The following is a 14,130-nucleotide window of genomic DNA, read 5'->3' as shown; positions in this document are numbered from 1 at the left end:
TTTGCTTGTTGGTTCATGTTCAATGCTCTCTGTCCCTCTGAGGCTGAATTGTTCCCCACTGGCAGTGGAGCATGGTAATGCTTCTTTATTTACTCTTCTGATATACAGCTGGTCTCATGAAATTACACTAGAGTAAATGAAAGAATGTGAATGTAGTCATACTTGAATATGTGTACTCAAATACTTTGATTTAGCTATTGATAATTTGTGGCTGGTCTTGCACATCAACTTTATACCATTGAACTGTAGTAGATGTTAGTTGAAAGGGCATGTCATCTGCAGTGAAGTAAAAGTTGTGCATTAAGGCACTATTCCAGATAGAATACATGCAAGTAGGAGAGCTGTTTCTTTCCAAGGTTTGAAGATGACACTTTAGTAGTAATATTACTGAAATTGTGATGGTGAGAATCTTATTCCCATTTTGAGTCCAAATATGTGAATGTATTTGTAAGTCCCAGTCTGAATAGGAACAAGCACACAAAATCAAGTGCTATTCTTCTGAAAGTATATTCAAGAAATGAATCTAAGATTTAGGCTTTGAAGTTTCCTCAATTAAAATTAAAGACCCCTCCTTCCCAAATTATGGGAAAATACTTTATTAATTGGCTTTTATTCTTTTGAGTATTTTTTATAGTGGGATGTGTTAATTCTAGAATTAACAATACTTGTTAATTATCCATAGCACCCTTGATTTCTCCAATTTGTTTGTCAGCATCTAACTTAAAATGACTGCTGATTCCAGCCTTCTCACTTTCAGGTAAGCAGCCTAAAAATGCAAGCTAGAACATGATGAATGAGTGAAAGACTAAAGGCAAGATGTGGCTTCGATGGCAGATATCCTTTGAAGAATAGGTGATTTTAAAAGCATTTTCCATTGCCACCTTTTATGCTGTAAGAGTAAACAGGCTAAGCAGATGCTTGCTGTGGCCACAGTGTGCTTGGCATTACTGTCAGCAGTGTGCAGTGGTTTAGTCCAGGCTAAGTTAGTTCTGTAGCACATGTCTGCAGCTCGTGGCCTAACAGTGACCAATTCTCTTTCTTTCTAGAGGAAAGTTTAGCTCTCATCTTCCTCTTTGGTTCCTGGGATTCTTGGAGTACCGTAGTACCTTAACCTGGAAGCAAGCCTTTAAGGTTACTTAAGGGGAGTGCTGTGATGGACACCAGAAAGTTCAGCTTTCCTTTGTCATATGCTGGGCTAGGTAACTGGTGACATTAGAATCATAGAATTGAATCATGGAATCGTTTAGGTTGGAAAAGGTCTTTAAGATCATCAGGTCCACTGTTAACCTTGCATTGCCAAGCCCACCACCAAACCATGTCCGTAAGCACCACGTCTACATGTCTTTTAAATACCTCCAGTGTTGGTGACTCAACCACTTCCCTGGGCAGCCTGTTCCAATGCTTAATAACCCTTTCGGTGAAGAAATCTTTCTTAATATGCAGTCTAAACCTCTCCTGGTACAACTTGGGGCCATTTCCTCTTGTGCTGTCACTTCTTACTTGGGAGAAGAGGCCAACCCCCACCTCACTACAAACTCCTTTCAGGTAGTTGTAGAGGGTGATAAGGTCTCCCCTCAGTTCCCTCCCCCCCAACCCCGGCTAAACACCCCCAGCTCACTCAGCTGTTCCTCATAAGACTTGTTCTCCAGACACTTCACCAGCTTTGTTGCCCTTCTCTGGACACACTCCAGCACCTCAATGTTGTTCTTGTAGTGAGGGGCCCAAAACTGAACACAACATTCAAGGTGCGGCCTCACCAGTGCCAAGCACAGGGGCACCATCACTGCCCTGCTCCTGCTGGCCACACTATTCCTGATACAAGCCAGAATGCTGTTGACCTTCCTGGCCACCTGGGCACGCTGCTGGCTCATGTTCAGCCACTGTCAACCAGCACCCCCAGGTCCTTTTTTGCCAGGCAGCTCTCCAGCCACTCTTCCCCAAGCCTGTAGCGTTGCCTGGGGTGGTTGTGACCCAAGTGCAGGACCCAGCACTTGGCCTTGTTGAACCCCATACAGTTGGTCTCAGCCCATTGATCCAGCCTGTCCAGATCCCTCTGCAGATTGATGCTCCTGCCCAACTTGGTGTTGCCTGGAGACTTACTGAGGGTGCCCTTGATCCCCTTGTCCAGATCGTTGATAAAGATATTAAACAGAACTGCACAAAGATATTACACAAAACATTATCCTCATTTAAAAAGGCTGCTAAGTCACATCTTGAGTTTTCTTCCATCATCTGCCATATTCCTCCTGCACTGCAGCTGTGCAGGAAGCTGTATCTAGCAAACTGAACTGTGTTTTAGGAGGAGGAGGTGTGGAGGCGAGAAGGAACATCAGAGGAGAGAAACATGTTCCTGAGAGTCCTTGTTACAGAGCATGAAGAGTATGGGAGGTTGCTCATTTATAAAAGCTGTCCTCCACCCTTAAGCAGCTGTTCTGGTTTTGTGCGCTGCCATACTGTGTTTGAACATCTTGAGAAGCCACAGATGTTTGATTTTGATTCATATGCTGAGGCAGATTTGATCTTTATTCTTAGTGCCAGAGCCTTCTGGCTAAGATTACCCTGACACAAACCCTTCTCCCAGCTCCCACTTTGCTAAGGAGCAACATTTTTGGTATGTCAGGTCTGGCACTTGGTCCTCAGCTGTTCTATGACCACTTCGTGTGTTTGTAGCTGGAGATTGGGTCTTTGCTTGGGACATGAGATTTACTTGGAATGATGACAATTTTCTGTGGACTTTAAGTAATACTCGACACAGATGCTTTAGAGAGAGAAACACACCTTTGTATGCTGTGGCTTCAAAAAGTATTAAATTAAGAAAAACAAGGATAGCGTTAACATAGCACAGCTTAGATCAGCTCTTCTTAATGTGTTTTCTAACCTAGTATGAAAACAATTTTTGTGACTAGATGGTGTTAATACATTATTAGATATATGTATATGTATTCTGATAGTCTGAGGGCATCCTCTCCTTTATTCATATGCTTGTAATCCAGTGTTGGTCTAATACTGTGGATATGTTTGCATGAGAATAACTTTTCTTCTAGTTTTTAGATGACAGAAACAGTTAAAGTAGCCAGTTCTATGCAAAGAAACAAGGAGGTGAAATGGGGTTTGGCTGGAACCTAACAGCTGTTTGATCCATATCCAGCTGCAAGACCCAGATGTGCTTTCCCTCCATCATGTGGTGGTGGTGGGAAATAGCCTGGAGAACCAGGCTGGTGCTTCAGGTGCCTGTGGTCATCATGCAAAGATGATCTGCAATCAGTCAGGTGGTGGAGGGGCTGCATGTCTCCCTTCTCCCATGATATCTCTTTCTGCTTTGCTTATATTTCTTTCTTGACCTGCCCCTCATCTTCTCAGTCTTTTGATGTTCTGTTATTCTTTCAGTTGAGCTTATTCTGTCTTAAAATTTTTCCCCTTGGAACAGGGCTTTAATTACTGAATGGATGCGTTGTCTTCGTTCTGCCTGCTTTAACTGCCTTTATCTCTCATTTTGAATCTTAGACTTTTTAGCTCATTAAGTTCTGTGGAGCTAGAACTCCTTGCTAGTTAGATACTAAAAAAAAATTCTTATCAGATCTTGCTGCAGTTCTGTAAACAAGCTACTTAATCATGCTTTTATGTTAATGCCAAAGAACCAAGTAAAAGTTGGTTGCACTGGGATTATAAACAAACGAGTACAAAATTGTAGTTTAAATATTGAGATACTTTTCCTTCCTTTGTTTTGTTTTTTTTTGTTTTCTTTGTTTGTTTGTTTCTCCGTAATGCTCTCTGAAACAAGATTTAACTCGAGACTTAAATGAAAGTTAATTATTTATGGAAGAAAACAAAGAAAGTAAAAGAAATTTACGTTGTCTGAAGTCCTTCGTGGCCTGAAGCTAGAGAAGAGGCAGAAGCCAGAATGGAACTGTGCAGGAATGTTTAGATATAAAACCTAGGATGTAACTGTGGGAATGCCTTTAGATACAAAAACTGGAATGCAACTATGTGTTAGTGAAATCTGCAAAAAGCTGGGAATGTCATGCTCAGTGTTTGAGGACTGCAGGCAATTGGCAGTGTTTTTCAGAACTAGTCTTGTAAATGCTGCTTTCTCCTGAGTTTGGGGCCTGATCCAGTCTTTTTTCATTTTTTTGTTTTTGGCTTGAACTCATGTGAACTAGAATGGAATTAGCAAGAGACAGTAAAGCTGTGGTTCTGTGTACTCTCTCTCAGTGGTAAAGCTGGCTTATGAAATTCCTGCTCAAAATCGTACTTCCCTGCCTGTCTCACTTTTTCCAGGAAGAGTTTTTTTGTCAGAGTGAAATGTATCTGACCCAATTTTCCAAAAAGCATCACACAAAACCACCTATTACCTTTTTTCCCCCAAGCCGAACTACTATTGGTGAACAGTGTGGCTCTGTGAATAGTTATGCTGGAATGAGTGAAAGAATGAGGCACCCTGTGATGGGAGCAAGGGATGGGAATACAGCTGTTCTGAACAACCTCTGTGTAATGTGAAATCACAGCCTCGTTGAACAGATTTTTGGAGTGTAGCATTCGTTGCCAGAAACTAGTACATTCAAGATCTCAAGGCAGTAGCGTGATGAAACAGCAATATTCATGAACTCTCTGAGCAAAGTGTCATGCTTTCTCGGCCTTCCTCTATTTTTTTCAGGTAGCAATAAGTAAGGAAGGAGGTGTCAACAGAAACATCAGCTCTCAAGCAAAAAAAAGTTATGGTTTAGAAATGCATCATGGAAGCAACTTTTACTGGCAAGTTAAATTTGACTGGCCTGAAAGTTGCAACCGGTCTAGACTAGAGGCAAATGATATAAGCAAGTGTGCCATCTGAACTTACTGCTGAGTCAGCTGACTCGTGCAATATGCTATATTTTTCACAATGTAATTGCAAGGTCAGTCATTAAATAGCTGTGGATTTGTAGGTTTGCACCAGGAGAGTCACCAAAAGATTACTTAAGAAATTTCACTCAGACTTTTAGTTTCTTTCCTTTGTTATTACTTTCAAACATGTAAACTGTTGGCTAGACAAGAATAGAGGCAACCTATTTTAATGTGACAGACATTAGGATTAATAAAAGCTCATCTTAAACCTTTATTACTAAGCTATATGTTGATGTAGTTTTTCTTCTTTTTACTGTCAAATTTTCTGCAATCCTTGTGGTTCTCTAAAATCTATGCTGTTTTATAGTTGAAATTTGAGTGAAACTGTGATGGCAATAAATGGGTTAAATTAACATGTCCCTGCCCCTTCCCCCCAGTCCCAGAGTATTTTGGTGTAAAGTTTTACAGGAAAGTATTTTTTAAACCATGCAGGGCAGCTTTAGAAGAAGTAGAAGGAGATGTGACAGAACTGGAACTGAAACTTGACAAGGTAAGCTTTTCAATTCAACAGTGTCTGTTCTGAAAAATATAAAAATATGGTTTTAGGTTTTGTTTTAAAGTTCATAGCTAGGAAGCAGCAGTGGCCACCGACCACCGATCTGCTCTTACGGAGGGAATGGATCTGGGTCAAGTGCACAGCTGGGTGCCAGAGACCCAAGCTTGAGCAACAGCAGCAGCAACAGGCAGTGTGAACTCTCCTTCCCCAGCTGAGGGTTTGGATTGTGCAATACCCTCCTGCCCCTCTGGCCCCCTCCCACTCATGTGACTCAGCCCCACAGTGGGAGCCACATGCAAACTAATTCAGTTTTCACGTGAGTTAGAAGCCAGGGGTTGGCCATCCCTGGGTTGATAGCTTATATTTTGGCAACTGCATACAGTGAGGACACCTGGATACTCTTTGTTTTAGAGATTTCAAGTCAATGCTTTGTCTTTGTTAGCCTGCAGCACAGCCACAGCAGGATGAATATACATGTGCTTGACTTTGATCTGGAGGACTTAACTACTGTAAAATTCACCCTACTTTTTGTCATGCTTTGTGCATGTATATGAAAGGTTATATGTAGCATTTTTTCAGTGCCTTACAATCCATTTATTGGTTTCCTAACCAGTAGTGTCTGGAGGCTTTTGCTATTTCTTTGCTAGTGTTTTGAGGGTGGCTTATTTTTATTTTACATCTGTAGAAAGCTTCCTTTCCTTATCATTTTATGCTAAATGTTTAAAATTATTTTTTGCTGGTGTTTTAATGTGATAGGCAGATGTCATTTGTTCATCGTCTTAGCTGCTTTTTGAATGGCAACAACTGTTCCTGCAGCTGTGAGTTGGCTGCAGAAAGATAGACAAAGGCAGTGTAAAGTCTGAAGCCTTTTTGATGCTTCTTGTAATAATGTTTCTAACTTTTGTAGTTAATAATGTAACCATTTGCTCTTTCAAAATAAATTTAAGATACTTCATACCAAATCAAAATTAATTTTGGTGAAACTGATGTGTCTAAGACATTTTTACTGTAGGTGTGATGATCTGGTTTGGTAGATTAAACCATGTAAGTATTTAAAGGGTCTGAAAAATCTTATATTGGAAGTTTGTGTTTTCCACCAGTCTAAAAGGGGCATTTTTGGGGAAAAGAATTCTCAAATCCCTTAAGGAGCATTATTCAGGGCCTTGCCCACAGCCTCTTGCAGGAGGACAGTGCCAAATAGCCATTCTATCATGTAAAAGCTGTTAAAACAAAAACCACCCAAACCCGTTTGCTCCCTCAATAAGAAAGCAAGTACACAAGGTAAGTATTTAAGTAGTTTAATTATAATGTGAAGTGTAAGTGATTTAGTATAATGCATAGGTTGAAAACTGAGCTGCTTGTGTGAGCTAAAGTAACTATTGCTTGAGGGTATGATTTGTCTAGACTTGGTAACCTTTTCTGCTCAGTTATTCATACAAAACTTAGTTTTATTGTCCCACAGTCGTGACTTTGGGCTACATTATCTGCATTTTTTCCCACCTCTGGAAGAAAGGACACTGGGTTCATGATTGTAAACCATAAGCAAAAGTGAAGGGAAAAAAAGATCATTAGTAGTGATTTTTCTGTCTATTGCTCAAGCAACTTGGCCATTCATCAGAATGTGGGAGTTGATGCTCAAATTTCTTCTTTTCCTAAGAGGATCTGAGTCAACATGAAAGTTACTGGGTAAAATATGCAGGAAGGTTGCTTGGGTGGTTTCCTTTCCCCAGCATAGGATCAAGTACCTCTGTGTTGGTCTTCATAAAAATTTTTCTAACATCCTGGAAAAAATCCTTCAGAGACGAAGGTTCACCCTTCTGATTGTATTCTCAGTTTGGCCTAGGATGGGGGAACTCACTTATAATATGTCCTCTCTCAAGAGATCATCTCAGTGACAGCACTAATCATTCTGCATAAATGGTTCAAAAAGCAGGAAGAAGTCCGTCACAAGGTGCTGGTGGCTTTCATGTCAGGCTCTGCAGTACCGTGATAGCTAAGGTGCTAACCTAAGCAGTGAGTGGTAGGGATGGAAACCCATCAGAGAAAGACTAGTTGTATGAGTGAGAATGACTGGTTTTTGCCTTCTGAGATGTAACTGTCTCTTCAGTTGTGCTTTGTGCAGATAGCCTTTTGCTGTCCTGTGCCTGTATTCTGAGTATCTCAAGATGAAACAACTGGTGTGGGTTTCCTTTGGGATTTTTTGACTTGAAAACAACAAAATGTTTAGAACTTACTTGGGTTCTAACCAGTTACGTTTTAGTTACTGCACTTCTTGCCCTCATATGGCCCTCTCTTGAAATATGTGCAAAATCTCAGTTAACAATAACACAAATAAAAAGTAACCCTCTCAATGGTATATTTATTGACCTAGAGTACCATTTTTATAGCTATCACTATACAATAGAAAGCTTTCATAGAATGTGGAGCTCTGTAAATTTAGATTTGAACTTTTGAAATCTGTTTCTTAGACTTAACTAAGCTCAGTGTGCTTTGTGTTTATATGGTCATGTAAAAAAAAACAAAACAAAAAACTTCTGCTTTGTAACTTTTTTCTTTTTAGCTGGTGAAGCTTTGTATTGCAATGATTGATACTGGGAAAGCATTCTGTACAGCCAACAAGCAGTTCATGAATGGAATTCGAGACCTTGCACAATATTCCTGTAAAGATGCATTGGTTGAGGTAAGTTCTTTAAGAGATGAAAATAGGAGAAAAGCATAACTTAAAGGGTAAAATAAAATAGTTGGTGAGAGTAGGAGTTCAATTTTATACCATTATTTGCCTTTTTGCTCCTTTTTCTTTGAGATATCTTAAGAGTGAGCATTTTTGACTGTGGTGCACTGCAAGTGTCTGTACTTTGTAGTTTCAGCTGTAACGGGCAATGGCAAGGGTTTTGCAAATTCCAGAAAATATGTATTAGGTTAGGAATAGTCATCTTGGGAGAAGTGGAGAAAGTCAGGTTGATGCTGTGAACAGCTGCCCTTTTTAATTCCCTAAATAAAGGGGTTCTAGTCATGAGATCCCAAGAGCTGGTTCTCTGCAACTAAATTCCCTGAGCTGATCTCTTGGGTCCTGATACTGGCACTCTGTAATACACAGAAGTTTAAATTTTTAAAGGTACAGAGCCCACTTTGGTGGTGTAACCTCAGACTGGTGTCTTGTTAGGCTAATTTGGAACACCTAATACTTCCTGTCTGTTACTTTGAAATGACATATGGAATTGTGTAATATGCAGGTATAATTATGTGCACAGTTCTGTGTATATTATCTATATTGACTGCATGTTATGTAATAGAACATAAATTGCATGTATGCATCTTCACACACTAGTTGAAATAGATAATTCCTGTGAACTTCAGCATAGTCTGCGTGCAGCTGAAACTGTTGTCTGGAAATTTACTTGGTAGAAATGGAGTGCGATGGCAAACTAGTAAAACTGATATTATTTGATTCCAAGTAGGTGTGTGTTACACTTGTTGTGTAAGCAATAAGCAGTTATCCAAATATATTAGGTATCATTGTTTTCTAACTGTGTTTGAGACATCAGTGCTACGGGCTGATGTCTATGTTGCTAAGCATATCAGCTGTGAGGCAGTAGTTCCAAAAGTAAACGTGCTTGTACTGATGATTATGTTAACCAGGTTTTTGGAGTTAAACTATTAAACATTAATAAATATTAAGTAGTGTAATACTAAGTATTGTAAATTAATGTGTTAAATTCTGTGAATTTTCTCATAGCTTAGTCAACCTAATTTGAATTTTTCCTGCTTTACTTCAGTTTGGTCCTTTATTTGTATGTAGGTAGCTATAACGTTTTTGTTGCTTGTAGCGATAATAGATTTACTTGATATTACCCCCATGTTCTCCTTCTAGCATAATGGTTTTAGTTTAATAATCATGCTAAGGAAAATCAATTCCCAAGTTCTTTTCTGAAAAGCTGTAAACCTCTCAAATGTTGCTTTCATGCTGTGTATTTGGTAGGGCTTAACTTCAACCACTTTGGTTTATTTACAGACCAGCTTGACAAAGTTCTCTGACACCTTACAGGAAATGATCAATTATCACAATGTAAGTATTTGTAGCTGAAACATGACACTGATTGCTTACCTCCAGTTATATTTGATAACAGAATAATGCTAAAGCTTTTCTTGTTGATGGTATTTGCAAAGTCATGGTTTAAGTGGTATTAAATACCTCATTTTATACTTGTAAATATTTTATTTATATTTTGATTACGAGGTATTCATAAATATCCCCTTTTCTGCAGATTTTTATCTCACTTTTTTGTTTGTACCTCATAAGCTTTACTAAAACCCAGTGCTGTAAGACAGTAAATACTTAATTGTTTAATCTTTTTTAAATGAAACTGATGGGCAGCAGTGACAAACTAGAAGCCTGTTTCTCTGCTGGACTGAAATAATTATTACCTTCTCCATAATTTCTACCTGCCCCCCCTACCCCCACCCCCCCCGTGCACAAAATGAAGCACCTCTGATTTGTGTGTAGTTTTCTTTTTGGAAGTATGATAGATTTAGGCAAGTGTAGAGAAAGGAGAAAATGGTAGGATTTCAGGCTAATAGTGGTTTTTAGCATGTCAGACTTCATCAGAAAGCTCAGGTTTGCCTGGATTGAAAACCAGTTGGGTTTGGTTTTTTTATTTTTCACTTCTAAAGAGTTTAGTCTTGTATCCTGAAAGCCAAAGGGATGTGTTCATTCTTCTGTGTTTTTCCTCTTCCCTTGGCCCCTACTGCTTTTCTTTCATTTTCTAGCAAATTGCTAGAAAGCAGCTGAAGTGTCTCCAAAGTGCTGAAAATATGCAGGGCGTTTAAATTTTGTTTTGGTTTTTTAATACCACTAGCAGTTTAAAATGTAATGAGATAGAGAATGCAGTTCAAACAGCTTCACCTGAAATTAAGTTTGTTAGCATTAACTTAGCTTCCTAAAAACTACCTTCTTACTAGGCATTTTTTTGAAAATTCATGCTTTTAGAAGGGAAGGGAAACAAAGGAAAGCAGGTAGATACTATTGAGTTGGATTTCCTTTTTTATGAGGTGTACATATCTACCCCTAATATAACAAAAACTGTAAATGGGAGTAAGTGGACGGTGATACTTTGATGGTAGAGAGAAGCTGGTGCAAAGGTTCAAAGCAACGGTAGTGGGGAGAAAGTGTTACTTTCCTATCAGTGATTTCTGCAGATAAGTTTGAGCAGGTGGATCCAGTTGGCTGTCTCTATTTTACAGACTTCATCACATGTCTTGCTGCTGGTTACCCGCTTAACCATGTCTTTGGTATATGGTATGCTCTCTTTGACACATCTGACCTAGGTCCTATATTCTTGCTGCTCTTATTCATGGTTGTGGCTTGCAGTGCTTTGGTAAAATTTGGCACAGCACAGCTTTCCTGTTAGGGCAGTTTGAAGGCAGAAAGCAAAGAAGACGCCATACTAAAAGAAGATTTCTTTGCACATCTAAGCAGGACCACTCTGAGTTCTGTCCTGCTTTTTTTCCTTCCAATTCCTTGCTGTGCTCAAGCATAGTGAGTGGCTTTTACCAATAGGCACCAACATAAGAAGGGAGGCATGTTATGGCGTTCTAATGTAGAGCTTTCCCAGACATGTTGCAGTCCTGCATTGCTTTTTGTAAATCTGCTTAGTTCAGTAGGACTTAGTACCTCAGAGTGTCAGCTCTGTTGTTGACCAATTTGCCAGGAAAGCAGTCATGAGTCTGAAGAAGTTAGAGGAAGAAAGAGGAGTGGCAGGCATCCTCCAGGGGAAGGAGGGAAGAGGTAGGAGATGGTTCCACTGAGATCTGGATGACTGTCAGCTCTCTCGTAAGAGGGTTTGCTACAAATAAGGCTAGGAACCAGACTAATGCAGCATCTTCACTGATTCAGCAGTGGGGGAGTAGGTTTGACAATTTGTGGCAAACAGCAGCTTTTTTAGACTTAGTTTGGAGTATGTGAAAGGTAAACTTAGTCAGATCATGATCTGGGTACTTTTTCTGTTCTTCTAGGGAGAAAGATGTATATGCAGAATTGCAAGGCTTATATTTCTGGGAGTCCACTAATCAGTGGAGCTCCCATCTGGTTATACTCTGTGTATTGATCTTGGTTGGTGCACTCCTCCGGCACTGGCAAGCTTAAATGTCAGCAGTGGGAGTAGTCCCAGCATGACTTGTCAAGAAGTTTTTTATCTATTCTAGTTGTCTGTTTTTTGTTTTCCCAAAGTGGGAATACAAACAGGATCTTCCATGCGTTACTGGTAGATATAGGACAATCCAGGTTGGAAGGGTCCTCAGCAGATGTCTGTTTCAACTGCCTGCCTAGATCAGGGTCAGGTTTGGGATTGGAGCAGGTTGCTTAGGGTTTCATCCCACTTGGTCTTGAAAACGTCAAAAAATGGAGACTGGATGGAAGATACAGTACCACTGTTAATGGGTGACTTAAACTCAGTCATGTTTTACTTCCTTCAGTGTTTCTAGAAAAAAGAAACAAGCTGCTAAGGGTTTTGCTGTCAGTACTTTGCATTGCATGGCTTTTCATTCCCAAATTTTGTGCACATTTAAAGAAAACAGTGTTTGACCTGAAACTTAGAGTTCTTGACTTGCTCTTTCAAGAACATTGCTTAACACTTAGATCTTTACCTTTTGGAAGAGATTCTGTACAATCGGGCCAACTATTACTTCCTTACATTCTTTCACTTCTTTATATTTTGTGACTGTGCCTTGCATATTTCCATAATGTAGAATGGGAGGTGTAGACGAGTTGGAAATTATGGCATCATTTGTGGTCTGCACAATGATAAGCGGCAAAAGGGTTGGTCCCATAGCCATTGACCTGTTCCATTCCATCCGAACACTTAGAGGGCAGATGTGAAGCTGAAGGAACGTGTGTTTTCATTCCTCAGTTGTGTTTTCTCTTATGACCCCGGAAATTCTAAGTTGTCTAACATTCAGGTGTGCTTTGGCCTTGGAAATATAACAAATTTCTCAAGCTTTACAATTTGATTTAGTAGATTGTATTCTACATCCCCCCTGCCCAGCCTCCCCAAATCATAAGTAGTTTCACAAGTATGGCTTAGAACGCCTAATCTTAGGAAAAGAAGGAGCCATTCTTCTTAGCAGTTGAACAGTGGGTGGTTTTTTTACAAACCTTATATGTAAAGGAGATGGTACTAATTACTCATGTATATTACATTTTCAGCATTAATTTCAGTCTGTGGGTTTTTTTGCCAGAAGTTAAGGGCATGTTCTTCCTATGGTTCCATTTGTCTTCTAGTTGTTGGTTAATTTGTGCGAGAGTCAAAAAAAGATGTTACTTTAACATTCAAAATTGTCTCTTCAAGATTGTTTGTACAGTAATGTTATTGACTGTTTAATAATAAGCATGTTCTGTGAAAGTGGGCAAGTCTTACATTGTCAGGATCAGAAAGTAAGATGCCAGGAGCTCTTGTCTCTCCTTATAACCACAGTTTTTAAGAAAAGACCAGCAAAAGGTATTCAGGCAGTGTTATTTTCTTCATTTTGTTCCTTTTGTTAAATTTTGAAACTACTTTGAAGGGATTTAGATTTTTATATTAGACATGTTGGTTCAATAATAATTCCCACCTAATTCTGCATAATAGCCATGTGTATATCTAAAATGAAAAGCTACGCATACCCCAAAGTTATTGACCTACATAATAATGCTTTTCTTTCAGATCCTGTTTGACCAAACCCAAAGATCAATTAAATCACAGCTTCAGAGTTTTGTTAAAGAGTAAGTTAATTTTCACCTATAATTTTCCCATTACAAGTACAATAGATTTATTTTTTTAAACATCTGATTTGAGTGGGTTGGTAAAACATCTTTACTGAAGATTGCCAGCAACAAATTGAGAAGGATGTATTAAAAATGTCAGAAATCATCCCAAATAAGTGAGGCTTTAGATCCAGCTGCAGAAATGTTAAAATAATATTAATTACTGATCTTAATTACATGTTGTCATTGTCTAAGCTTAGAGAAAAAAGTGCTTACCAAAGCTTTTCCCCAGTAAGCATTAGATGCATTTATTTAAATTTCAGTTTTGTCCTTTCCTCAGAAAAAAAAAGAGAGAGACGCTTCTATCATTCTTCATATGATTTCCATTTGATCCAAGCATGTATTGAAGAATATGAAAACAAAGAAACTAGCTATAATAGTCATAAGCATGGTCTAACGTATCTTTAAACATGTTTTCATGCCTTGGAATTAATTTGTTATCCATCTTTCCTTTAGAGATATTAGGAAATTTAAAGATGCTAAGAAACAGTTTGAAAAAGTTAGTGAGGAAAAAGAGAATGCTCTAGTGAAAAATGCCCAAGTTCAAAGAAATAAGCAACATGAAGTAGAGGAAGCAACCAATATTTTGACAGCAACGAGGAAATGTTTTCGGCATATAGCTCTGGATTATGTTCTTCAGGTACGTGCAGCAATAAAAGTTATTTTTCAAAACCATCTGTTACATACAGTTAGAGAAGTTCTTACTGTAAGCTTCTCAGAAGCTGTGGAGATTCAGTGAAAAAGGAATAACTTCATCTGCAAGTAATTTCTTTTTTAATGAAATCTGAGCAAAATTAATTTACTTGATGCATTCTTATTGCTTAATTCTTTGGTGTCCAGTGCCATTGCTGTAATGACATGGTTTAATTTTCAACCTGAACATTAATTTTGAAAAAACACTATTTACCTGATACTTACCTAAATGTATTTCGTGAATTGGCTATGCTGTAGTTCC

At 38.9% G+C, this 14,130-nt stretch overlaps 1 protein-coding gene across 1 annotated transcript in view; it reads left to right on the top strand.

Moving 5' to 3' along the window:
- Window positions 1-14,130, top strand: part of ACAP2 (ArfGAP with coiled-coil, ankyrin repeat and PH domains 2) — a 67,999-nt gene that overhangs the window by 15,380 nt on the left and 38,489 nt on the right. The window contains exons 2-6 of the mRNA XM_064457622.1: window positions 5,314-5,371; window positions 7,938-8,057; window positions 9,390-9,443; window positions 13,075-13,133; window positions 13,632-13,815. Of these exons, the coding sequence (XP_064313692.1) occupies window positions 5,314-5,371; window positions 7,938-8,057; window positions 9,390-9,443; window positions 13,075-13,133; window positions 13,632-13,815 (475 nt within the window). The remainder of the gene's footprint in view (window positions 1-5,313; window positions 5,372-7,937; window positions 8,058-9,389; window positions 9,444-13,074; window positions 13,134-13,631; window positions 13,816-14,130) is intronic.

Source organism: Phalacrocorax carbo, chromosome 7, assembly GCF_963921805.1.
Source record: "Phalacrocorax carbo chromosome 7, bPhaCar2.1, whole genome shotgun sequence".
In the NCBI taxonomy this organism is placed as follows: domain Eukaryota; kingdom Metazoa; phylum Chordata; class Aves; order Suliformes; family Phalacrocoracidae; genus Phalacrocorax; species Phalacrocorax carbo.
The sequence above is the reverse complement of the archived record's forward strand: the minus strand, read 5'-3'. Positions and strand labels throughout refer to the sequence as shown.